The following is a 26325-nucleotide window of genomic DNA, read 5'->3' as shown; positions in this document are numbered from 1 at the left end:
ATTCACCGCGCCCTTTTCCTTCGCGGCCACTGCAAAGGTCGGGGTCAACCGCCCAACTACACGCCTTACGGCCTGCTCTTCTGGCGGCTCTAGAATCCGGAGGGCTGCGGGTTGCACCCAAGAAAGTCCAGACAAAGCCCCCGATCACCTATCTGGGACATATTTTGACAGATCGGACAGTGTCCCCTGTGACCCCTACCTTGGATGTTTCAAAATTAAAAACCCTTAATGATTTCCAAAAATTACTGGGGGAATTAAACTGGGTGCGCCCTTATCTTGGAATCCCCACAGATCAATTATGTCACCTTTTCGCTACCTTGCGAGGAGCCCCGGAGCTCTCTTCCCCCAGCTCCCTTTCACCACAAGCCGCCCGGAGTTAGAGCAGGTAGTCAAAAAATTGGCTCAGGCTATGGTGGACCGTGTTACCTCAGGGATACCCTTATCCGCCGCTGTCGTTCCCACCTCTGTAATGCCTACAGGGGTTATATGTCAAGAACAACAATTGGTTGAGTGGATGCATTTGCCCACTCAGCCCTGCCCCTCTGTTTCCCCATATCCGACTTTGGTAGCCCAGTTATTGGGTCGTTTAATTCGGCGCATTACCGTCCTTTCTGGGACCGGACCCTCTGCGTTATACCAACCATATACTTCAGATCAACTTGCCACACTTCTTGGCAACGATACCGATTGGCAGATCCTTTTAGGAACGCGTACCGGGGCTTGGGTTACTGGTCTCCCAGATATTCCACGATTAAAGGTTTTCTCACCTTTTGCATGGGTATTCCCCTGCATCACGGTTCCAGACCCAATACCGGGGGCTACCACAGTTTTTACAGATGGAACGAAAGGCTGAGCCGCCTATTATTGTCCTCCGGACACTTCCCGCGTTATCCCCATTCTGTCCCATTCCGCTCAACATGCGGAACTTGTAGCTGTGATGTCAGTCCTTTGCGATTTCCCTCAATCACTTAATATTATCTCAGATAGCCGGTATGCATGCTTTGTTACTCTTCACATTGAGACTGCAGCGCTCCGGTTTTCCGAGGCAGCCATTTTTCCTTTGTTCCAGGAACTTCAAGCAACGATTCGCCCTCGTTCTCATCGTTCTTATATTTCTCATATTAGGGCGCATTCGTCCCTCCCCGGACCATTGGTTGAAGGTAATGCTTGTGCGGACCTACTTACTAGGGAAATTGCTGGCGCAACAAGGGCGATTATTTTTGTTGCACCTCTGTTGGCTCCGGCTCTTCTCCCTTTAGACGCTACAGCTGCAGCCTCGCCAGCCCACCGGCGCTTCCACCAGGGGGCGGGAATGTTGCGCCGTCAATTTGGCATTTCTCGGGAAAGCGCGCAGGCTATTGTGAAAGCTTGTACCTCCTGTGTTACTACATTACCTGCGGCCTCTGAAGCCACGAATCCCCGTGGTCTTGCGCCAAGAAAGCTGTGGCAAATGGACGTCACGCATTACCCTCCCCTTGGCAGATTGGCTTTTATTCATGTTACTGTTGATACCTGTACATTATTTACTTTTGCGTCGGCTCACACTGGTAAATCAGCCAAACATGTTATGGATCATTTGTTTCTTGCTTTTGCCTTTATGGGAATTCCACAGGTATTGAAAACCGACAATGGCCCCGCATACACTTCTAAGGCTTTCCGGTCTTTCTGTAATACTTTTGCTACCCGCCTTGTTACGGGTATTCCATACAATCCCACGGGTCAAGCCATTGTCGAAAATCGTCATCGTTGGCTCAAAGCCTTTTTGGAAAAACAAAAAGGGGGAGATGAACTGACTTCTCCCCATAGACAATTACAATCCGCTATATATACCCTTAATTTTTTAACTATGGATGACAAAGGCCTCACCCCCACTGAAAAATGGGGTGGTAGGGAAACTAAGGAACACCCAGAAAGAGTAAAATGGAAGGACCCCCTCACGTGACAGTGGCGAGGGCCAGATCCCTTATTAACGTGGGGCCGAGGTTATGCTTGTGTCTTTCCAGAAACTGAGGACTGCCCGATCTGGATACCTCCAAAGAACATACGCCGCATCCTTTCTACAGTGCGTTCTCCCTCACCCTGCGTGCTTCAGGAGCTGACCGAGAACCAGGAGACAGACTCCGCGACTTTTCCTCCGGAGGATCAGCGGCCCAGTTCCCCAAAATGATGATCGCTTTCCTGATCCTCGCTTTTTCCACCGTAGTGATTACTGAGGACTATTGGACTTTTGTTCCGTACCCCCCGTGGGTGCGGCCCGTTACGTGGCAGGACCCGGTGGGAGATATTCTCACTAATGCTTCTGATCTTGTAGGGGGGGATGCGATTCCATGTGAAGGACCAGGGGAAGAGGCACTTGTCAATGTCTCCCTCCTTGCTACCCGCACTCCTATATGTTTCTCTGCAGCTCCGACCCCATGTCCGTGTCTGTCTCTGCTCCCCCTCACTACTTGGGCTCAAGGAAGAGAATTGCGTGAACCCCAGCCCCGTTCGGTGTACTGTGGGATTATCCGTTTGACTGCTGTATCCCATCGTTTGGGAACCTCACCTTCGGTACCCGAACTTCCTTCTTGTGTGTTTGCCAGCTCGTCTTGGCCACCATCAGAGTCTGTTTTGCCTATCTGGCAAACGTGCCGACAACCCTTCCCCACGGTTATTCATTTGTCCTCTCACGTATTCCCAGCCACCCTACTGAATTGGGGCGGACATGACAACCTCACTTATTTATCCCCTTTACAGGGTTATCTTGGGTTTCTGCCCACGGATGCTTTCCAGGCTTTAGGTTCCTCTCGTGCCGGAACTTCCTCCCCTTTGTACCTACACCTTTGGCGGGCTTTTGCTGCTTTGGGTCCAATCATTCTTGCTTTTGCTCGATTACAGGTCCCTTTCGATTCTATCCCAGTCCATATGGAAGAACGGCAAATAAGAGCATGTATATTGCCACCGTAAGCCTTCCTTGCTGGCTACCCGTCCCTTATCCCCTTCCCTTCCCTCTGGAATATTACATGTGATAATTGTAGACTTACCCAATGTATATCCGCCCGTGATGCCACTGCTACTATTCTTGTAGTAGAACAACCTCGTCATGCTATACTACCCACCTCATTATCCCACCCGTGGGCTGAGTCCCCTGCGGATTCTGCCCTGCAGATGCTAGCTGATCATTTTCATATTCCAAAACGGCGACATCGTTGGTTTGTTGGATTGTTAATTACTGGGTTTATCGCTTTGGTATCCCTTATTATTGCTACCACCTTATCCTCTATTACCCTGAATACTGAAATAACACAGGCCTCCTTTGTTAATTCCCTTGCAAGAAATGTTTCTGATGCTCTGCAAACACAGTTACGATTAGATAAAGACTTTACGGCTCGCCTCTCTCTTCTACAGAATTCTCTTATAGAATTAGGAAATGAGGTTGATGCTCTGCGCACTCAAATTTCTTTTCAACGTTGCGATTATCGTTACCCTCATATCTGTGTGACCCCATATTATTATAATGCCACATTTCCCGGGTTTTCGTGGTCCGCGATCCGAAATCGGCTCCAAGGAGCCTGGCATTCTTCGAATGTCTCCCTTGATTTGTCACACCTTGCCTTACTCTCCGATGCTATGCAAAATACACCTCCCTTGACCATTCCTGCCGATATTGCTTCACCGATCATTTCTGCCCTTGAGGCGGTTAATCCTTTTAAATGGCTCTCAATGCTGCTTCATAGCCTCCCATATACTATTTTGCTGATCATCTTGGCCCTGTTTTGCCTGTCCTGCCTTGCCCGATGGCTATCTGTTTTCCTTCGCCCACTTTTTACTCAACTCCATGCTTTGCAATTGTTTCAAAAACAAAAAGGGGGACTTGTGGCAGACCTAACATCTGGCCCATCAATTACTGGGCCTAAGTAGTAAGCCAGGCCTTCCGTGCTCATAGGAAGACCTACAAGGAACTGAGAGGAGAGCTGTGGACAGGCAAGAGTTACCTGTTATCGGCCTTACGGAGGAGTTTCTGTTGGATGAGGAGGTGGATGGGCAACCACTGGAGTTTCTTGAGGAGCGGGGAAACGCATCCTGGATATTTCTGTAGAAAAATGTTGGTAGCAGAGTGAAGTATGGACTAGATTGGGGGAGAGACAGAAGGACTGAGGATGTGTAGACAAGGGCGCGGAAGCAAGAAGGTTTGTTCCATCTGTCGAATTTGGGGCCCCGGGGCTACGAGAAGCAGTGTGGCTCAGTGGAAAGAGCACGACGGGCTTGGGAGTCAGAGGTCATGGGTTCTAATCTCAACTCCAGCACTTGTCAGCTGTGTGACTTTGGGCAAGTCACTTCACTTCTCCGTGCCTCAGTTACCTCATCTGTAAAATGGAAATTAAATCTGTCAGCCCCACGTGGGACAGCCTGATTACCTTGTATCTTTCCCAGCGCTTAGAACAGGGGTTTGCACATAGTAAGTGCTTAACTAATGCCATTATAATTATTGACACCCATGCCCATCACCCCAGCCAGCTCTTCCGCACATTCAACTCTCTTCTCAGGCCCCCGGTTCCTCCCCCTCCTCCTTCCCTCACCCCCAACGATCTGGCCTCCTACTTCATTAACAAAATTAAATCCATCAGGTCCGACCTCCCAAAAGTCTCTTCCCCCCCTTCTCCAGCCCCCCAGCTCTCAACACTCTCTGCTACTCTCCCATCCTTCCCAGCAGTATCCTCAGAGGAGCTCTCCTCCCTCCTCTCAAGTGCTACTCCAGCCACCTGTGCTTCTGACCCCATTCTCTCTCATCTCATGAAATCTCTCGCTCCATCCCTTCTCCCCTCCTTAATTTCCATCTTCAACCACTCACTCTCCACTGGTTCCTTCCCCTCTGCCTTCAAACATGTCCATGTCTCTCCCATCCTAAAAAATCCCTCTCTTGACCCCACCTCACCTTCTAGTTATCGCCCCATATCCCTCCTACCATTCCTTGCCAAACTCCTTGAACGAGTTGTCTACACGCGCTGCCTAGAATTCCTCAACAACAACTCTCTCCTCGACCCCCTCCAGTCTGGCTTCCGTCCCCTACATTCCACGGAAACTGCCCTCTCAAAGGTCACCAATGACCTCCTGCTTGCCAAATCCAACGGCTCATACTCTGTCCTAATCCTCCTCGACATCTCAGCTGCCTTCGACACTGTGGACCACCCCCTTCTCCTCAACACGCTATCTGACCTTGGCTTCACAGATTCCGTCCTCTCCTGATTCTCCTCTTATCTCTCCGGTCGTTCTTTCTCAGTCTCTTTTGCAGGCTCCTCCTCCCCATCCCATCCTCTTACTGTGGGGGTTCCCCAAGGTTCAGTGCTTGGTCCCCTTCTGTTCTCAATCTACACGCACTCCCTTGGTGACCTCATTCGCTCCCACGGCTTCAGCTATCATCTCTACGCTGATGACACCTAGATCTACATCTCTGCCCCTGCTCTCTCCCCCTCCCTCCAGGCTCGCATCTCCTCCTGCCTTCAGGACATCTCCATCTGGATTTCTGCCCACCACCTAAACCTCAACATGTCGAAGACTGAACTCCTTTTCTTCCCTCCCAAACCCTGCCCTCTCCCTGACTTTCCCATCTCTGTTGACGGCATTACCATCCTTCCCGTCTCACAAGCCCGCAACCTTGGTGTCATCCTCGACTCCGCTCTCTCATTCACCCCTCACATCCAAGCCGTCACCAAAACACGCCGGTCTCAGCTCCGCAACATTGCCAAGATCCGCCCTTTCCTCTCAATCCCAACCGCTACCCTGCTCATTCAAGCTCTCATCCTATCCCGACTGGACTACTACACCAGCCTTCTGTCTGATCTCCCATCCTCGTGACTCTCTCCACTTCAATCCATACTTCATGCTGCTGCCCGGATTATTTTTGTCCAGAAACGCTCCGGGCATATTACTCCCCTCCCCAAAAATCTCCAGTGGCTACCAATGAATCTGCGCATCAGGCAGAAACTCCTCACCCTGGGCTTCAAGGCTCTCCATCACCTCGCCCCCTCCTACCTCACCTCCCTTCTCTCCTTCTACAGCCCAGCCCGCACCCTCCGCTCCTCCGCCGCTAATCTCCTCACCGTACCTCGTTCTCACCTGTCCCGCCATCGACCCCCGGCCCCCGTCATCCCCCGGTCCTGGAATGCCCTCCCTCTGCCCATCCGCCATGCTAGCTCTCTTCCTCCCTTCAAGGCCCTACTGAGAGCTCACCTCCTCCAAGAGGCCTTCCCAGACTGAGCCCCTTCCTTCCTCTCCCCCTCGCCCCCCTCTCCATCCCCCCATCTTTCCTCCTTCCCTTCCCCACAGCACCTGTATATATGTATATATGTTTGTACATATGTATTACTCTATTTATTTATTTATTTATTTTACTTGTACATATCTAGTCTATTTATTTTATTTTGTTAGTATGTTTGGTTTTGTTCTCTGTCTCCCGCTTTTAGAGTGTGAGCCCACTGTTGGGTAGGGATTGTCTCTATATGTTGCCAATTTGTACTTCCCAAGCGGTTAGTACAGTGCTCTGCACACAGTAAGCACTCAATAGATACGATTGATGATTGATGATTATTATTCTCCATCCCAGTTAAGTCAGACTGAACCAGTTCCCTGCACAGGGCCCCATCCCTGTTTTCAGTATCAGCCTCTGCTAGATATGACAGCCCCCTCCTCTTTCTCTCCTCCAGAGATGAACTTTTAAGCATGCAAATTCATAAAGAAACATATTCACCAGCCATAAACCAACACCTTCCTTTAGAGGTGGCAGCCCAGCTCCTGGCTCCATCTCTCCACGAGGACTAGGGTTGGGAAATCTGCTGCTCTGTACGCAGGCTGTGGTCATGGTAAGGGTCCCCACTCCCTCAGGTGGCACGAGACGTGAGAACAGGACCTATGCTGATCAATCCCCCACAGAATGGCCAGAACCGACTTCGCGAATAATCATAATTGTGGTAATTGTTTGGCGTGTATCATGTGCCAGACGCTGCCTTACCCGCTGGGGTAGATGCAAGATAATTGGGTTGGACACAGTACCTGTCCCACACTGGGCTCACAGTCAATCCTCATTTTACATATGTGGAAACTGAGGCACATAAATTGATGGAGAAGGGAAAGCCAGGGGTGTTGGATGATCCCTGGGGAGAGTCAGGGAAGGTGCGGGGGAGAGGCAGGGTGTTAGATGGTCCATTCTGGGAAGAGTCTCCAGTCTGGCTTCTGCCCCCTTCACTCCACGGAAAACACCCTCTCAAAGATCACCAATGACCTCCTTCTTGCCAAATCCAAAGGCTCCTACTACATCCTAATAATCCTCGACCTTTCAGCTGCCTTTGACACTGTCGACCGTCCCCTTCTCCTCAACACGTTATCCAACCTTAATAATAATAAAATGATGGTATTTGTTAAGCGCCTACTATGTGTGAAGCACTTTTCTAAGTGCTGGGGTTGACACAAGGTAATCAGGTTGTCCCACATGAGGCTCACAATCTTAATCCCCATTTTACAGATGAGGCAACTGAGGCACAGAGAAGTGAAGTGACTTGCCCAAAGTCACACAGCAGACAAGTGGCAGAGTCGGCATTAGAACCCACGACCTCTGACTCCCATGGCCTTGCTCTTTCCACTAAACCGCGCTGCTTCTCTGACCTTGGTTTGGCTTCATTGAGTCTATCTTCTCTGGTTCTCCTCTCATTTCTCTGGCCCTTCAATTCTCTGTCTCCTTTAAGGGCTCCTCTTCCTCCTCCCACCCCCTTACTGTAGGGGTCCCATAAGGGTCAGTTCTTGGTCCCCTTCTATTCTCCATCTACACTAACTCCCTTGAAGAACTCATTTGCTCCCTCGGCTTCAGCTATCATCTCTATGCAGATGATACCCAAATCTAGATCTCCTCCCCAGTTTTCTCTCTCTCTCTCTCTCTCCGTCGCATCTCCTCCTGCCTTTGGGACATCTCCACCTGGATGTCCTCCTGCCCCCTAAGACTCAACAGGTCCAAGACAGATCTCCGTATTTTCCCAAGAGCCCGAGTTTGGGAATCACTGGTCACTGGCTCTAATACCAGCTCCCCCACCTATCAGCTGGGTGACTTTGGGCAAGTCACTTCACTTCTCTGTGCCTCAGTTACCTCACCTGGAAAATGGGGATTAAGACTGTGAGCCCCACATGGGACAACCTGATTACCTTGTATCTACCCCAGTGCTTAGGACAGTGGTTGGTACATAGTAAGAGCATAGCAAATACCATCATCATCATCGTCGTCATCACCATCATTATCATTCCCTCCCAAATCCTGGTCTCTCCGGAACTTTCCCATCACTGTAAACAGCATAACCATCCTTCCGGTCTCACAAGCCTGTAACCTTGGTGTCATCCTTGACTCTAGTCTCTCATTCACCCCACACAACCGATCCGTCACCAAATCCTGCCAGGCTCACCTTCACACATCGCCAAGAGCCAACCTCTTCTCTCCAAACCAAACCTCCACCACATTAGTACAATCACTCATTCTACCCCCACTGGATTACTGGTTCAGCATCCTTTCTCACCTCCCAAACTCCTACCTCTCCCCACTTCATTAATTCATTCATTAATTCAGTCGTATTTATTGAGTGCATACTGTGTGCACTGTATTAAGCGCTTGGAAAGTACAATTCTGCAACAGAGAGAATCCCTACCCAACAATGGGCTTACAGTCTAGAAGAGATAGACAACAAAACAAAACAAGCAGACAGGCATCAATATAAAGAAATGGAATTATAGCTATATACACATCATTAATAAAACAGAATGATATATACATACATACACAAGTGCTGTGGTGTGGGGAAGGCAGGGTAGAGCACAGAGAGGGAGTCGCGGTGATGGGGAGGGGAGGAGGACTAGAGGAAAACGGGGGCTCAGTCTGGGAAGGCCTCCTGGAGGATGTGAGATTTCAGTAGGGCTTTGAAGAGAAGCAGTGTGCTTATCTGTCAGATTTGAGGATGGAGGGCAGTCCATATTATCTTTCTACAGAAAAGTTCGGGGCATGTCACCCCCCTCCTCAAAAAATCTCCAGTGGTTGCCTATCAACCTCCTTATCAAGCAAAAACTCCTCACCATTGGCTTCAAACCTCTCCATCCCCTCGTCCTCTCCTACCTCACCTCCCTTCTCTCCTTTTCCTGTTGCCGTCTGCCTCCACGCGTCCAGCGCAGTGGGGAGACGGGCACGCACAATGGAAGAACGCAGGCCTGGCGAGTCTCACGGTGGACAAGGAGACTGTTTATTGTGCTAAGCAACACGACTTTTACATCTGTCAGTCACACTCTGTATTTTCCATGTTCCTGTGTTTATAACTAACACAGCAATTCTGTAACCTTCAAAACCAGTAACAAGCAACACCCGTCTATGCAAGGCCGTAGGGCCGATAACAGGTAACTCTTGCCTGTCCACAGCTCTCCTCTCAGTTCCTTGTAGGTCTTCCTATGAGCACGGAAGGCCTGGCTTACTACTTAGGCCCAGTAATTGATGGGCCAGATGTTAGGTCTGCCACAAGTCCCCCTTTTTGTTTTTGAAACAATTGCAAAGCATGGAGTTGAGTAAAAAGCGGGCGAAGGAAAACAGATAGCCATCGGGCAAGGCAGGACAGGCAAAACAGGGCCAAGATGATCAGCAAAATAGTATATGGGAGGCTATGAAGCAGCATTGAGAGCCATTTAAAAGGATTAACCGCCTCAAGGGCAGAAATGATCGGTGAAGCAATATCGGCAGGAATGGTCAAGGGAGGTGTATTTTGCATAGCATCGGAGAGTAAGGCAAGGTGTGACAAATCAAGGGAGACATTCGAAGAATGCCAGGCTCCTTGGAGCCGATTTCGGATCGCGGACCACGAAAACCCGGGAAATGTGGCATTATAATAATATGGGGTCACACAGATATGAGGGTAACGATAATCGCAACGTTGAAAAGAAATTTGAGTGCGCAGAGCATCAACCTCATTTCCTAATTCTATAAGAGAATTCTGTAGAAGAGAGAGGCGAGCCGTAAAGGCTTTATCTAATCGTAACTGTGTTTGCAGAGCATCAGAAACATTTCTTGCAAGGGAATTAACAAAGGAGGCCTGTGTTATTTCAGTATTCAGGGTAATAGAGGATAAGGTGGTAGCAATAATAAGGGATACCAAAGCGATAAACCCAGTAATTAACAATCCAACAAACCAACGATGTCGCCGTTTTGGAATATGAAAATGACCAGTTAGCATCTGCAGGGCAGAATCCGCAGGGGACTCAGCCCACGGGTGGGATAATGAGGTGGGTAGTATAGCATGACGAGGTTGTTCTACTACAAGAATAGTAGCAGTGGCATCACGGGCGGATATACATTGGGTAAGTCTACAATTATCACATGTAATATTCCAGAGGGAAGGGAAGGGGATAAGGGACAGGTAGCCAACAAGGAAGGCTTACGGTGGCAATATACATGCTCTTATTTGCCGTTCTTCCATATGGACTGGGATAGAATCGAAAGGGACCTGTAATCGAGCAAAAGCAAGAATGATTGGACCCAAAGCAGCAAAAGCCCGCCAAAGGTGTAGGTACAAAGGGGAGGAAGTTCCGGCACGAGAGGAACCTAAAGCCTGGAAAGCATCCGTGGGCAGAAACCCAAGATAACCCTGTAAAGGGGATAAATAAGTAAGGTTGTCATGTCCGCCGCAATTCAGTAGGGTGGCTGGGAATACGTGAGAGGACAAATGAATAACCGTGGGGAAGGGTTGTCGGCACGTTTGCCAGATAGGCAAAACAGACTCTGATGGTGGCCAAGACGAGCTGGCAAACACACAAGAAGGAAGTTCGGGTACCGAAGGTGAGGTTCCCAAACGATGGGATACAGCAGTCAAACGGATAATCCCACAGTACACCGAACGGGGCTGGGGTTCACGCAATTCTCTTCCTTGAGCCCAAGTAGTGAGGGGGAGCAGAGACAGACACGGACATGGGGTCGGAGCTGCAGAGAAACATATAGGAGTGCGGGTAGCAAGGAGGGAGACATTGACAAGTGCCTCTTCCCCTGGTCCTTCACATGGAATCGCATCCCCCCCTACAAGATCAGAAGCATTAGTGAGAATATCTCCCACCGGGTCCTGCCACGTAACGGGCCGCACCCACGGGGGGTACGGAACAAAAGTCCAATAGTCCTCAGTAATCACAACGGTGGAAAAAGCGAGGATCAGGAAAGCGATCATCATTTTGGGGAACTGGGCCGCTGATCCTCCGGAGGAAAAGTCGCGGAGTCTGTCTCCTGGTTCTCGGTCAGCTCCTGAAGTACGCAGGGTGAGGGAGAACGCACTGTAGAAAGGATGCGGCGTATGTTCTTTGGAGGTATCCAGATCGGGCAGTCCTCAGTTTCTGGAAAGACACAAGCATAACCTCGGCCCCACGTTAATAAGGGATCTGGCCCTCGCCACTGTCACGTGAGGGGGTCCTTCCATTTTACTCTTTCTGGGTGTTCCTTAGTTTCCCTACCACCCCATTTTTCAGTGGGGGTGAGGCCTTTGTCATCCATAGTTAAAAAATTAAGGGTATATATAGCGGATTGTAATTGTCTATGGGGAGAAGTCAGTTCATCTCCCCCTTTTTGTTTTTCCAAAAAGGCTTTGAGCCAACGATGACGATTTTCGACAATGGCTTGACCCGTGGGATTGTATGGAATACCCGTAACAAGGCGGGTAGCAAAAGTATTACAGAAAGACCGGAAAGCCTTAGAAGTGTATGCGGGGCCATTGTCGGTTTTCAATACCTGTGGAATTCCCATAAAGGCAAAAGCAAGAAACAAATGATCCATAACATGTTTGGCTGATTTACCAGTGTGAGCCGACGCAAAAGTAAATAATGTACAGGTATCAACAGTAACATGAATAAAAGCCAATCTGCCAAGGGGAGGGTAATGCGTGACGTCCATTTGCCACAGCTTTCTTGGCGCAAGACCACGGGGATTCGTGGCTTCAGAGGCCGCAGGTAATGTAGTAACACAGGAGGTACAAGCTTTCACAATAGCCTGCGCGCTTTCCCGAGAAATGCCAAATTGACGGCGCAACATTCCCGCCCCCTGGTGGAAGCGCCGGTGGGCTGGCGAGGCTGCAGCTGTAGCGTCTAAAGGGAGAAGAGCCGGAGCCAACAGAGGTGCAACAAAAATAATCGCCCTTGTTGCGCCAGCAATTTCCCTAGTAAGTAGGTCCGCACAAGCATTACCTTCAACCAATGGTCCGGGGAGGGACGAATGCGCCCTAATATGAGAAATATAAGAACGATGAGAACGAGGGCGAATCGTTGCTTGAAGTTCCTGGAACAAAGGAAAAATGGCTGCCTCGGAAAACCGGAGCGCTGCAGTCTCAATGTGAAGAGTAACAAAGCATGCATACCGGCTATCTGAGATAATATTAAGTGATTGAGGGAAATCGCAAAGGACTGACATCACAGCTACAAGTTCCGCATGTTGAGCGGAATGGGACAGAATGGGGATAACGCGGGAAGTGTCCGGAGGACAATAATAAGCGGCTCAGCCTTTCGTTCCATCTGTAAAAACTGTGGTAGCCCCCGGTATTGGGTCTGGAACCGTGATGCAGGGGAATACCCATGCAAAAGGTGAGAAAACCTTTAATAGTGGAATATCTGGGAGACCAGTAACCCAAGCCCCGGTACGCGTTCCTAAAAGGATCTGCCAATCGGTATCGTTGCCAAGAAGTGTGGCAAGTTGATCTGAAGTATATGGTTGGTATAACGCAGAGGGTCCGGTCCCAGAAAGGACGGTAATGCGCCGAATTAAACGACCCAATAACTGGGCTACCAAAGTCGGATATGGGGAAACAGAGGGGCAGGGCTGAGTGGGCAAATGCATCCACTCAACCAATTGTTGTTCTTGACATATAACCCCTGTAGGCATTACAGAGGTGGGAACGACAGCGGCGGATAAGGGTATCCCTGAGGTAACACGGTCCACCATAGCCTAAGCCAATTTTTTGACTACCTGCTCTAACTCCGGGCGGCTTGTGGTGAAAGGGAGCTGGGGGAAGAGAGCTCCGGGGCTCCTCGCAAGGTAGCAAAAAGGTGACATAATTGATCTGTGGGGATTCCAAGATAAGGGCGCACCCAGTTTAATTCCCCCAGTAATTTTTGGAAATCATTAAGGGTTTTTAATTTTGAAACATCCAAGGTAGGGGTCACAGGGGACACTGTCCGATCTGTCAAAATATGTCCCAGATAGGTGATCGGGGGCTTTGTCTGGACTTTCTTGGGTGCAACCCGCAGCCCTCCGGATTCTAGAGCCGCCAGAAGAGCAGGCCGTAAGGCGTGTAGTTGGGCGGTTGACCCCGACCTTTACAGTGGCCGCGAAGGAAAAGGGCACGGTGAATTACACGAGTGACAATTGTCGGTCGTAATTACGGCCCCCATTTGTCCTAAAAGATCACGCCCCCATAAATTAATGGGGAGGAGATCTAACACATATGGTTGAATGTATCCTGATCGGCTATCAAGCTCCCAGTGTAGGTAAGCGGCACTTTGAGAGGGGAGGGTAACCTCTCCGATGCCTTCTAACGGGGCAGCCCCGGTTTGCAGTGGCCATGCCGGGGGCCAATCCTTTCTTGTAAGGACCGAACGATCAGCCCCTGTGTCTACTAAACCAATAAACTCTCGCCCATTTAAACGGACTTTCAGTCTCGGTCGGTCTTGCCCAATAACAGCAGACCAATAAGCACCTATGCTAGAGCTGCCGAAACCTTTCGAGCCCCGTGGGTCCTGGGTTCGGATAGAACCTAAAGCGTAAAAGGGGAGAATCACCAATTGAGCAATACGCGAACGCTCTGGTAGTTGCACTATTCGAAGGCTGTATGCTAAAACAGCTAGTTCCCCTAAGTAGTCCTCATCCACAACTCCCGGAAGAACAATCAATCCCTTTTGAGTTAGTCCACTATTAGATTCATTGTACAGGATGACTGTAACCCATAATCGCGAACACTTTTACGCAACTCCTTAATCAACTCATAAGGGAGAGAGTCATACTGAGCCGGCCGCCCGGGAAGATACAGCACCGGAATCGCTTGCAGTAGCTGTACATCCCCTGGGCGCAATGCCTCCTGCCGGCAGCCCGAAAGGGCCCCGGAATAGGCAGGCTGCGCCGTAGCAGGCACAGCATATACATACGGCGGCGCAGCAGACAAAGAGGGAGCAAGGGGAGGGAGGGGGAACGATCGATGAACGGGATACCGCCTGCAGGCGCTGGGTCTGCAAAAGGTCCTTTGCTGTGGGCGCGGCAGCAGCCGTCGCTGTAAGAGGGGCCAAAGGCGGGTATAGATCAGATCCCTCCTTCGGGTCTGCAGTCCCAGAGTCAGACGGATCGCCAGAGTCATTATGATCCTGATCCCGATACAAGTCCTTGGGATCCGGAACAGTAGCGTACACCGGCTCCAATTCTTCTGTTGGTGACAAAACTTCAAAGGACAGGGGTCCTCCTGATCACTCCCTGCCCCCAAGTCGCGCGCCGCCGGGGCCTCCTGTAACACCCGTTCAGCGGGATGCAGCGCCTGTAGCGCCGTAAAAACAGTTTTCCATGTAATCAGTACCCCTTTGGGTAGGAACTGGGACAAGCTTTCACGAGCCTGTAGCTCCCTGTAAGTCCCTGTAAGCACCTCGAAAGTGATTTGAACTGGAGGTCGGGCGCGATCATTGCGACGCGCTTGCTCTGTGCACAAATCAAAAAGTTCTACCTTCCAAAGCAGTCTCCGCCATCCAGGACAGTCTTGGCTAAGGTTTGCCAATCATACGGGCAAAGGATTGAGGAAGCAATACTTTCTATGAGTGCCAGCACATAAGGAGCCGTGGGCCCATATGTCGCAGCACCCTGCTTCAGTTCTTTTAATAGTTTGAAATTCAAGAGTTCGTGGGTACGTAGTAACTGACCAGGATTAGCAGGGTCAGGTTGCTCCATCACAGGGAAACCCATCAATAATTCAATAGGTATCTCCTCTCCCCCTTCCATAGCAGCCCCCATCGCTCGCTGAAGAGGTGTTTGTGCTGGTTTCGGGACCCATGGAGGGGGTGGTGGAGGTGGTGGTGCGGAAGGAGCTGGCTCAGTGAAAGGATTCCACTTTCCTTCCTTTGGAAATCAAGGGCGGCATTTTTCCATGCATTCCAAAAGTTGTTCAATCTGGGCAGTGGTGATAATCAACCCACGCTCCTTTACAACATCCTTAAGTAATTGGATATAATGATCCCGAGAACGGAATTGAATTTGTCTCATTTTCTTCCCTGCTGTAAGCCTGGTGTTTGAAAATGAAAGTAAACTTAAACGCCCTCACCTCTTCGGTTCCTTAGTGAGTCACTGCGCAGTGATGAGTTGTTCCGTGAGGGTTGCGGTGCTGTGCCCCACGTTGGGCGCCATCTGTTGCCGTCAGCCTCCACGCGTCCAGCGCAGTGGGGAGACGGGCACGCACAATGGAAGAACGCAGGCCAGGCGAGTCTCAAGGTGGACACGGAGACTGTTTATTGGGTTAAGCAGCACGACTTTTATATCTTTCAGTCACATTCTGTATTTTTCCATGTTCCTATGTTTATAACTAACACAGCAATTCTGTAACCTTCAAAACCAGTAACAAGCAACACCCGTCTATGCAAGGCCGTAGGGCCGATAACAAGTAACTCCTGCCTGTCCACAGCTCTCCTCTCAGTTCCTTGTAGGTCTTCCTGTGAGCACGGAAGGCCAGGCTTACTACTTAGTCCCTGTCCCACCTGGGGCTTAAAGCCTTAATCCCCATTTTGCCGATGAAGGAACTGAGGCCCAGAGAAATGAAGTGACTTAACCAATGTCACACAGTAGACAGGTGACCGGGCTGAGATTAGAATCCAGGTCCTTCTAACTTCCAGGCCCGGGCTCTATCCACTAGGCCATGCTGCTTCTCCATTCTCAATTTCCACTGTTTTCCTAGAAGAAATTCAGCTTGGGATCCCGCTCTGCGTGAGGCAAACAGACCTGGTCCTACACCCCACCCTGCCAGGGACCTTGTGCTCAGTTTGTCTGCAGATAAGTGAGACCACTGCAACTTCACCCCTGTTTCTACTCTTATCTCTCCGGCCGTTCATAGTCTCTTTCGCGAGCTCCTCCTCTCCCTCCCACCCCCTTACCGTGGGGGTTCATCAGGGTTCAGTTCTGGGTCCCCTTCTATTCTCCATCTACACTCATTCCCCTGGAGAACTCATTCACTTCCATGGCTTCAACTACCCTCTCTAGGCAGTTGATACCCAAATCTGCATCTCCTCCCTGATCTCTCTCCCTCTCTCCAGGCTCGCAACTGCCCCTGCCTTCAAGATATCACTACCTCGAATGTCCTCCCATTACCTCAAACGTAACATGTCTACAACAGAGCTCCTTATCTTCCCACCCAAACCTTGTCCTCTCCTGGACTTTCCCATGACTGTAGACGGCACCACCATCCTTCCTTCACAAGTCCAGAATCTCAGCATTATCCTTGACCCCTCTCTCTTACTCAATCCACATATCCAATCTGTCACCAAATCCTGTCGGTCTCCTCTTACCATCGCTACAATCCACCCTTTCCTCTCCATCCAAACTGCTACCAAGTTAGTACAGTCACTCACTCTATCCCACCTAGATTATTTCATCAGCCTCCTTTCTGACCTCACATCCTCCTTCTATTCCCCCACTCCAATCCATACTTCACTCCTCTGCCCATATTATCTTTCTACAGAAACGTTCAGGGTATATCACCCCCCTCCTCAAATATCTCCAGTGGTTACCTATCCACCTCCATATCGAGCAAAAACTCCTCACCATGAGCTTTAAAGCACTCCATCACCATGCCCCCTCCTAACTCATCTCACCTCTCTCCTTCTACAACCCAGCACGCACTCTTCACTCCTCCGATGCTAACCTTCTCACCATGCCTCGATTTCACCGCCGACCCCTGACCCAAGGCCTGGAACTGCCTCCCTTCTCAAACCCGCCAGACAATTACTCTCCCCATCTTCAAAGTCTTACTGAAGGCACATCTCCTCTAAGAGGCCTCCTCAGAGTAAGCCCCACTTTTTCTCATCTCCCATTCCCTTCCGTGTCACCCTGACTTACTCCGTTTGCTCTTCCCCTACTCCCTGCCCCACAGCACGTATGTATATATTTGCAAATTTATTTCTTTATACTGATGTTTGTTTACTTGTTTTGATGTCTGCCTCCCCACCTCTAGACTGTGAGCTCGTTGTGGGCAGGGATTGTCTCTCTTTATTGCTGTATTGTACTTTCCCAGGTACTTAGTACAGTGCTCTGCATACAGTAAGCACTCAATAAATACAATTGAATGAATGAACTTCCTCATTGTCACTGGCTTCTTCCAGGTGGTTTCCCAGAACCCTGTAAATGGAGTTAGGGCAAGGGGACAGCTTACAGCAGCAGCCATCTATCAAGCAGCCAAGGGGAAGGTCTAGTGGCAAGAGCACGGGCTTGGGAGTTGGAGGTTGTGGGATCTAATCCCGGCTCTGCCACTTGTCTGCTGTGTGACTTTGGGCAAGTCACTTCACTTATCTGTGTCTCAGTTACTTCATCTGTGAAATGGGACTGAGATTGGGAGCCCCACGTGGGATAGGACTGTGCCCAACCTGATTGCATTTTACTACCCACCCCAGTGCTTTAGAAGAGTGAACAGTGAACAGTGCTTAGAGAAGCAGCGTGGCTTAATTTCTCTGTGCCTCTGTTACCTCACCTGTAAAATGGGGATTAAGACTGTGAGCCCCACGTGGGACAACCTGATCACCTTGTAACCTCCCCAGCCCTTAGAACAGTGCTTTGCATATAGTACGCGCTTAATAAATGCCACTAAAAACGTGCTTGGTACTTAGTAAGCACTTAACAAATACCATAATTATTATTATTATTATTAAGGGGGCAGAGATCAGGGTTTTGGGACCCTGAGCAGCAGCTGTCCATCAGTCAGGAAGAGGGAGGGTCAGGGGCCAGGGGTTACAATGGTATTAATGAATTACAATTGAATGAATGAATGAATCTCCTCCAAGAGTCCTTCCATGATAAGCCCTACTTTCCTCTTCCCCATTCCCCTTCTGCATCGCCCTGACTTGCTCCCTTTTCTTCATCCTCTCTCCCAGCCCCATAGCACTTTCATTCATTCATTCAACCATATTTATTGAGCGCTTTCTGTTTGCAAAGCACAGTACTAAGCACTGGGAGAGTACACTATAACAGCAAACAGACACATTCCTGCCCACAATGAGCTCACGGTCTTGAAGGGGAGACAGATATTAATATAAATAAATAAATTATGGATATATATTTTATATGTGTACTATATATATGCATACAGATATAATAATAATAATAGCATTTATTAAGTGCTTACTATGTGCAAAGCACTGTTCTAAGCACTGGGGATGTTACAAGATGGTCAGGTTTTCCCATGTGGGGCTCACAGTCTTCATCCCCATTTTACAGATGAGGTAACTGAGGCCCAGAGAAGTGAAGTGACTTGCCCAAACTCACCCAGCTGACAAGTGGCGGAGCCGGGATTTGAACCCATAACCTCTGACTCCAAAGCCCGGGCTTCTTTCACTGAGCCATGCTGCTTCCACGTGCAAGACATCAACATACATGCTGTGGGGATGAGAGGGGGGGATGAATGAAGGAGCAAGCAAGAGCGGCGCAGAAGAGGCTGAGAGAAGAGGAGAGGAGGGCCCAGTCAGGGGAAGCCTCTTGGAGGAGATCTGTCTCACATGAGAAGCGAGGGGGTACCGGGCCAAAAGCAGGGTGTGGGCGTGAGGTCAACGGCGAGCTAGATGAGACCGAGGCACAGTGCGAAGGTCAGCACCAGAGGAACCAAGTGTGTGGGCTGGGTTGCAGCAGGAGAGTGTCCAGATCTATCATTTATTTATTTATTTATATTAACGTCTGTCTCCCCCTCTAAATTGTAAGCTCATTCTGAGCAGGGAACGTGTCTGTTATATCGTACTCTCCCAAGTGCTTAGTACAGTGCTCTGCACACAGTAAATGCTCAATAAATACGATCGGATGAATGAATATAGGGAGACCACAAAGCCACTTCAACCAATCAATGAACCGTATTTACTGAGCGCTTACTATGTGCACTAAGTGCTTGGGAGAGTATGGTACAACTGAGCTAGCAGACGTGCTGCCTGACAAAACGAACTTACAGTCTAGAGAGGATCAATGAAATGTATTTACTGACTGCTTTCTCTGTGCAAAGCATTGACTTGGGGGAACATAATACAGTTGGTAGGTATACCTGTATTGTGAAGGAAAATAATAATAATGATAAGAGTAATGCATAAATACACGAAAATCTCTTTTGGAAATGTGAAATTCATTTATGTCTTTTGAAAGGCCCGGAAGAATTTTCCTGGAGATTCTTCTCTGGACAGACGATGGGAGGGAATGGATCATTCCTTCATTCCTTCAGTCATATTCATTGAACGCTTACTGTGTGCACAGCACTGTTCTAAGCACTTGGGAAGTACAAACCGGCACCAGAGACAATCCCTATGGTAAGGTCAGGCTTCAGATATGACTCATGAGCCTTCTCATCTGATCTTGTTTTTTCCTACTTCTTACGTTATTTGTTAAGTGCCTACTAGGTGCCATGCATTGTTCTAAGGGCTTGGGTTTTGTCTTCTGTCGTCGAATCACTGCCAATCCATAGCGACACCACAGACCCATCTCTCGCTAAAAACCCCGGCTCTCCATCTGCAATCATTCTGGTAGTGTATCCATAGATTTTTCTTGGTAAAAATACAGAAGAGGTTTACCATTGCTGCCTTCTGCATAGTAAACTCAAGTTTCCGCCCTCGACTCTCTCCCATTCCGCTGCTGCCCAGCATGGGTGAGTTTTGACTTGTAGCAGATTGTCTTCCACTCGCTAGCCACTGCCCAAGCTAGGAATGGAATGGGTAGGCCTCTTGCCTCTCTCTCCCATAGCCGAGACTGGTAGAGTACTGGAAATCCTCCAGGTATGACCGGGAGAGGGGAAGTGCTTGGGTAGATTCAAGGTAATCAGGGTGGACACAGCCCAGGCCATGTCCCACATGAGGCTTTTAATTTTAATCCTTATTTTACAGATGAGGGAACTAAAGCCCAGAGAAGTGAAGTGACTTGCCTAAGGTCACACAGTAGGCAAAGAAACAGCTTGGCTTAGTAGAAAGAACACGGGCCTGGAAGTCAGAGAACCTGGGTTCTAATCTCTGTTCTGGCATTTGTCTGCTGTGTGACCTTGGACAAGTCCCTCGGTTACCCCATCTGTACAATGGGGATGAAATCCTACTCCCGCCTACTTAGACAATGAGTCCCACGTGGGACAAGGACTGTGTCCAACCTGACGAACTTATACCTAACCCAGTGCAGAGAACAGTGTTTGTCACATACTAACGGCTTAACAAGTCTAATAATAATAATAATAATAATAATAATAATAATAATGGCATTTGTTAAGCGCTTACTAAATGCAAAGCACTGTTCTAAACACTGGGGGGATACAAGGTGATCAGGTTGTCCCAGGTGAGGCTCACAGTCTTAATCCCCATTTTACAGATGAGGTAACTGAGGCACAGAGAAGTTAAGTGACTTGCCCAAGGTCGCACAGCAGACATGTGGCGGAGCTGGGATTAGAACCCATGCCTTCTAGACTGTGAGCCCGCTGTAGGGTAGGGACCGTCTCTATATTTTGCTAACTTGTACTTCCCAAGCGCTTAGTACAGTGCTCTGCACAAAGTAAGAGCTCAATAAATGCGATTGAATGGATGAAAGAATGACCTCTGACTCCCAAGCCCGAGCTCTTTCCACTGAGCCATGCTGCCTACCACAATTCTTAAATGGGGGATCTGGTATTAGAACCCAGGTCCTCTAGACTGTAAACTTGTTGTGGGCAGGGAATATGTCTATTTTTTAAGCTACTGTACTTTCTCAAACACTTAGTATAGTGCTCTGTACACAGTAGGTGCTTAATAAATACGACGGAATGAATGAATGAATGAATGAATGAATTCTGACATTCCAAGTTCCTTAACTGTGAATTGTGGGTGTTTCTTTTTTTCAGAATGTGTTTCCTTGGGATGAGCTAAAATTGTCTAAATGAGGAAGCATGCATTCTGCTTTTATTTGGCGGGGGGGGGAACGGACTTTTTTCAATCCACCTCACAAAGCAGTAGATGTGAACCCATTTCCACTCAAGGAAGGCTGAAACAGGGAAGGCCACCACTGACCTTTCCAGAGAAGACCGTGGAAGCCAAACTGGGAGTGCTGGGTTAGGGTCGGATGCCACTTGTCCGATCACCAGCCTGCAAGGTAGTCCTTCCGTGGGACGGGAGACCCTGGACCAAGAAGGCCCCCAGATTGGAGGATGACCCCGAGAATGCAGCGGAAGTATCTCCGTACGCTGGCTCGGAAGGTGAATTTGCGCAGAAGTGATTCCTCTGGATTCCCGGGGTGTGGGGGCTGATGGCTTGGTCTCTTGTTCACTTGGTCAGCCTTCTCACCTTCTGCAGTTCCTCGATGGATTTCCACTGCTGGTTTGTCGAGAGTAACTGCAGAGCAGAGAGACAAAACCTGTGTTCCAGGAACTGCAACCCTGGAGAATACATTCTGCTAGATCCTAGGCTTCCAAAGCTTCTTATGTCCATATTTGTAATTTATTAATTTCTATTAATCTCTGCCTCCCCAACTAGACTGCAAGCTCACTGAGGGCAGGGAACGTATCTGTTATATTCTTATGTTGTACTCTCCCAAGTGCTTGGTACAGTGCTCTGCACAAAGTAAGTGTGCAACAAACACGAACTGATTGACTGAGTGAGGGCAGGAATGGTATTTATTAACATTATTGTCCTCTCCCGGGTATTTTGTATACTGTTCTGCAGACAGTAGGTGCTTGGGAAATATTGCTGATTGATAAGTGAATAGAAAGTTATTTCCCTTGATTTTCACCCAGAAAATAGTTCTCTGCTCTATGTAGAACAGGGACTGCGACAGTATGGCCTAGTGGACAGAGCATGGGCCTGGGGATCAGGACGTTATGGGTTCTGATCCTGGCTCTGCCACTTGTCTGCTTGGTGACCTTGGGCAAGTCACTTCACTTCTCTGGGCCTCAGTTACCTCATCTGTAAAATAGTGATTAAGACCGTGAACCCCATGACTGTGAACCCCATGTGGGACTGGGACTGTGCCCAACCAGATTACCTTGTATCTACCCCAGTGCTTAGAACAAGTGCCTGGCACATAGTAAGTGCTTAACAAATGCCATTAAGAAATGTTACTTCACCTCCCTGTGCCTCAGTTCCCTCCTTTGTAAAACAGGGACTAAGACTGTGAGCCCCATGTGGGACAGGGACTGTGTCCAACCAGATTAGCTTGTATCTACCCCAGCACTTTGTACAGTTCCTGGCACAGAATAAGCACTTAACAAATAACATTAAAAAAAGTCCATTTGCTTCTCTGTGCCTCAGTTCTCTCTTCTGTAAAATAGGAACTAGGACTGTGAGCCCCACATGGGACATTGATGTGTCCAACCAGATTAGGTTGCATCTATGCTAATGTTTAGTACAGTGTCTAACACATAGTAAGTGTATTACTATTAGCTTGTATCTACTCCAATGCTTAGTACAGTGCCTGGCCCATAGTGAGTGCTTTACAAATACGATAAAAAACAAAAACAAAATGGTTGTTTCACTCCCACAGTGTCCCTCCTCATCCCTGGGTCAGACTGGGATCATAAAGGTCCAGGAGATGGCCTTTATGGTCCTCCTGCTCTCCTCAGTCGACCGGCCCACCCTGCCCAAATGCTCCCGTGCTTCCTCCCTTCCCCACCCACAGACCGAGAAGTGGCACCAATGACCCTCTTCCCGGGGCCCAGAGGGCAGGGCAGGGAGGCTACGGACAGCTGCCTCTTTGATAAGATTGGGCTCAGGAACAAGGTCATCAGGTCAAGGAGCCTGCCATTGTTCAGCGGGGGACAGAGGGGCCCTTCAGAAGAAGGAGCAGAGGTGGGCCCGCTACCTTTTGAGGCTGGGCAGGATCCACATTCTCCCATGGCTCTGGATTTTTGGACCTGTTGAGGCTGAAGACCAAGATGACATCTGTTAGGAAAGACGCTAAGCAGTTGTAGTGTTCCCCTGAGAGTGACTTTTCTGAACTTCCCACTCCCCCCTCTAGACTGGAAGTTCACTGTGGGCAGGGAAATTGTCTATCAACTCTGCTATATTGTACTCGTCCAAGCTCTTAGTGCAGTGCTCTGCACACAATAAGAGCTCAATAAGTACCATCAATTGTAAACTCGTGTCTAGACTCTAAGCTTGCTGTGGGCAGAAAGCGTGTCTACGAAACCTGTTACACTGTACTTACGAAAGCGCTTAATTCAGTGTTCTGCACACAGAGAGAATTCAATCGATAGCATTGATTGTAAGCTCGTCTCTAGACTGCAAGCCTGGTGTGAGCAGGGAACGTGTCTACCGATTCTGCTTATTGTACTCTCCCAAACACTTGGTGCAGTGTTCGGCATACAGTAAGTGCTCGATAAATACCATTGATTGATTGACTGTATTGTTTTGTTGTAATCCCAAACACTTAGTATAGTGCTCTGCACACAGTATGTGTTCAATAAATACCATTGACTGATTGCATTATGTTGTACTCTCCTTCAACCCCACCAAACCCAGCAGCCCTGAACAGGAACTGAATCAATCGATCAATCAGCGGTATTTATTAAGCATTTACTGTATGCAGAACACTGTACTAAGTGCTTGGGAGAGCCCAATACGACAGAATTGGCAGATGCGTTCCCTCCCTACAAAACAAGCTTACAGTCTAGAGGAAGAGACAGACATTAATTGGAAATGAATTACAGTTATGGACCTAAATGCTGTGGAGCTAGTTGTTGGGGGTGGGTGATGAATAAAGGGGCAGGTCAGGGAGATGCAGAAAGGAATGGGAGAAGAGGAGGGCTTAGTTGGGGAAGGCCCCCTGGAGGAGATGTGCCTCCAATAAGGCTTTGAAGGCAGGGAGAGTAGTTGCTGTATGGATGCCCCTTAAGCCACTGATACTCATCCCATCCCTACCCCACAGCACTTGGGTTTCTATCCCTACACTCTGTCACGTCTCATACCTGTCTGCCTCCCTCTCTAGACTGTAAGCTTACCGTGGGTAGGTAGTGTGTCCATTACATTGTTCTACTTTGTCTCCCGAGCACTAGTGCAGTGCTCTGCACCCAATGAGTGCTCAATAAATGCCACCGACTGATCGACTGATGGATTGACTGCCGGACAGGTCTTGGGGCCTGCTACTCACATGGCGTCCGTCTTGAAGAGAGAGTACACAGACACGGATATGGCTCCCAACCCGGCGATGGTGATGATGGTGGCCAGCGGGATGAGCTGGGGAGCAGCCAAGGCACAGATGGCGGTCAGGGGCCGGGGTCAAGGGTCAGGTGGCCCTGAGGGAGCTGGGTTGTGGAGGGGGAAGGATGGCAGGGTGGAGGAGATTGAGGAAAAAAAGGAACCGGGGTGGCGGGTGGGGAGATAGGGGTAACAGGGAGGAGATTGGGGAGGAGGGAGGGATAGAGAGGGGAAGAGATTCGGAGAGAAGGAGGTGGGAAGAGGATATGGAAGGAGATGGGGGAAGAAAGGAGGTAAGAGTAGCCAAGGAGAAAATGGGGGAAAGTGGGGGTAGAAGATGGGGAGGAGTAAGTGGGGGGAGGAAATAGGGATAGCTGTGGCAGGAGATGGGGAGGAAAAAGTGGGGGAAGGAGGTAGTATCAGAGGAGGAGATGGGAAGAGGATGTGGAGGAAGGGGTTAGGGTAGTAAGGGGGGAGATGGGGGAGAAGGAGGAGGGGGAAGGAGATGGGGAGGAGGTAGGGGAATAAAGAAGTTGGAAAAAGGTAGGGGTAGAAGAGGAGGAAATGGGGGAAAGTGGGGGGAGAAAATGGGAGGAGGAAGTGGGGGAAAGGAGGTAGGGTTAGCAGGGGAGGAGATGGTAAGAGGACATGGGGGAGGAGTTCGGGGAGAAGGAGGTTGGGGGAGGAGTTGGGTGGAGATGGGGAGGAAATGGGGGAAGAAGCGGGAGGAAGAGGCAAGGGGTAGCAGGGGAAAGAGACTGGGGGAGAAAGAGGTGGGGACGGAGGTAGGTGTAGCAGGGAGCAGAGGAGGAGGAGAGGAAAGAAGGGCAAGGTAGTTGCAGGGGAGATATTTGGGAAGAGGGAGGTGGGTGTAGCAGGGAGGCAAAGGAAGTGAGGAGAAAATAGTGATGGAGGGGTGGGGGGAGTAGGAGGGAGGAGATAAGGAAAATGGGGGTGAGGTCTCCCTTCCTCCCCCCAGCCCAGTCGAAGGAACAGACGGGAGCAGGGGGAAATGGGGAAGGGGCTGAGGGAGGGGAAGACTGCCGACCTCTTTCTTCTTCATCAGGATTTGGAAGACGCCCATGGCGGCCAGCCTAGGAGGGAGCAAGCAGGCAGGGGAGAGTCTGGTCAGGACGGGCTGGGACAGGCGGCCCCCAGGGGAGCAGTGGGAGTGGGCCCAGGAGCGAGGGAGAGGGGCATGAGGGAGGGAGGGGCAGGGAGAAAGAGAGGGGCAGAGGAGTGAGAGGAGCAGGAGGGAGCAATGAGAGAGGAAGAAGGGGAGAAGGAAAAGAGGGAGAAGAGAGGAAACCAGCGTGACAGTGGAATGAGCACGGGCTTGGGAGTCAGAAGGCAAAGGGTTCTAATCCCGACACTGCCACTTGTCTGCTGTGTGAGCTTGGGCAAGCCACTTAACTTCTTTGTGCCTCAGTGATCTCATCTGTAAAATGGGGATTAAGATGTGAGCCCCAAGTGGGACAAACTGATTACTATGTATCAACCCCAGCTCTTAGAACAGTGCTTGGCACACGGTAAGTGCTTAATAAAATACCTTAAAGGAGGAAGAAACGAGGGAGGGTGGCCTCTGAAAAGATCTGCTGAGGGCAGAGCAGGCAGGTCGGGGGTAGGTCTGTATCTGCTTCAGTGCTTAGAACAGCATAAGTGCTCAACAAGTACCGTAACTAAAACTATATTAATTAATAGGAAAGGAGATGAAGGAACTCAGAGAAGACTTGGCCAAGGTCACAGAGATCAGGCCACTGGCAGAGCTGGGATTAGAGCTCTAGTCTCTCTTTTCTATATTTGTGTTAAAATGGCATTTATAAGCACTTTGTGTCAGGCACTGTTCTAAGCTCTGAAGTAGATAGAAGGTCATCAGGTTGGACACAGTCCGTGTGTTGAATCCCCATTTTACAGATGAGGGAACTGATGCTCAGTGAAGCGAAGTGACTTCCCCAA

The 26325-nt window shown here is 49.5% G+C and overlaps 1 protein-coding gene across 1 annotated transcript; it reads right to left on the bottom strand.

Moving 5' to 3' along the window:
• Positions 1 to 21501: 21501 nt before the first annotated feature.
• LOC119922859 (normal mucosa of esophagus-specific gene 1 protein-like) lies at positions 21502 to 25453 on the bottom strand. Its single transcript, XM_038742468.1, has 4 exons — positions 25418 to 25453; positions 24323 to 24408; positions 23036 to 23096; positions 21502 to 21570 (listed from the first exon to the last, which is right to left on the bottom strand). The coding sequence occupies exons 1-4, from the start codon at positions 25451 to 25453 to the stop codon at positions 21502 to 21504; spliced, it is 252 nt and encodes an 83-aa protein (XP_038598396.1).
• Positions 25454 to 26325: the final 872 nt, after the last annotated feature.

Source organism: Tachyglossus aculeatus, unplaced genomic scaffold (assembly GCF_015852505.1).
Source record: "Tachyglossus aculeatus isolate mTacAcu1 unplaced genomic scaffold, mTacAcu1.pri scaffold_129_arrow_ctg1, whole genome shotgun sequence".
In the NCBI taxonomy this organism is placed as follows: domain Eukaryota; kingdom Metazoa; phylum Chordata; class Mammalia; order Monotremata; family Tachyglossidae; genus Tachyglossus; species Tachyglossus aculeatus.
The sequence above is the reverse complement of the archived record's forward strand: the minus strand, read 5'-3'. Positions and strand labels throughout refer to the sequence as shown.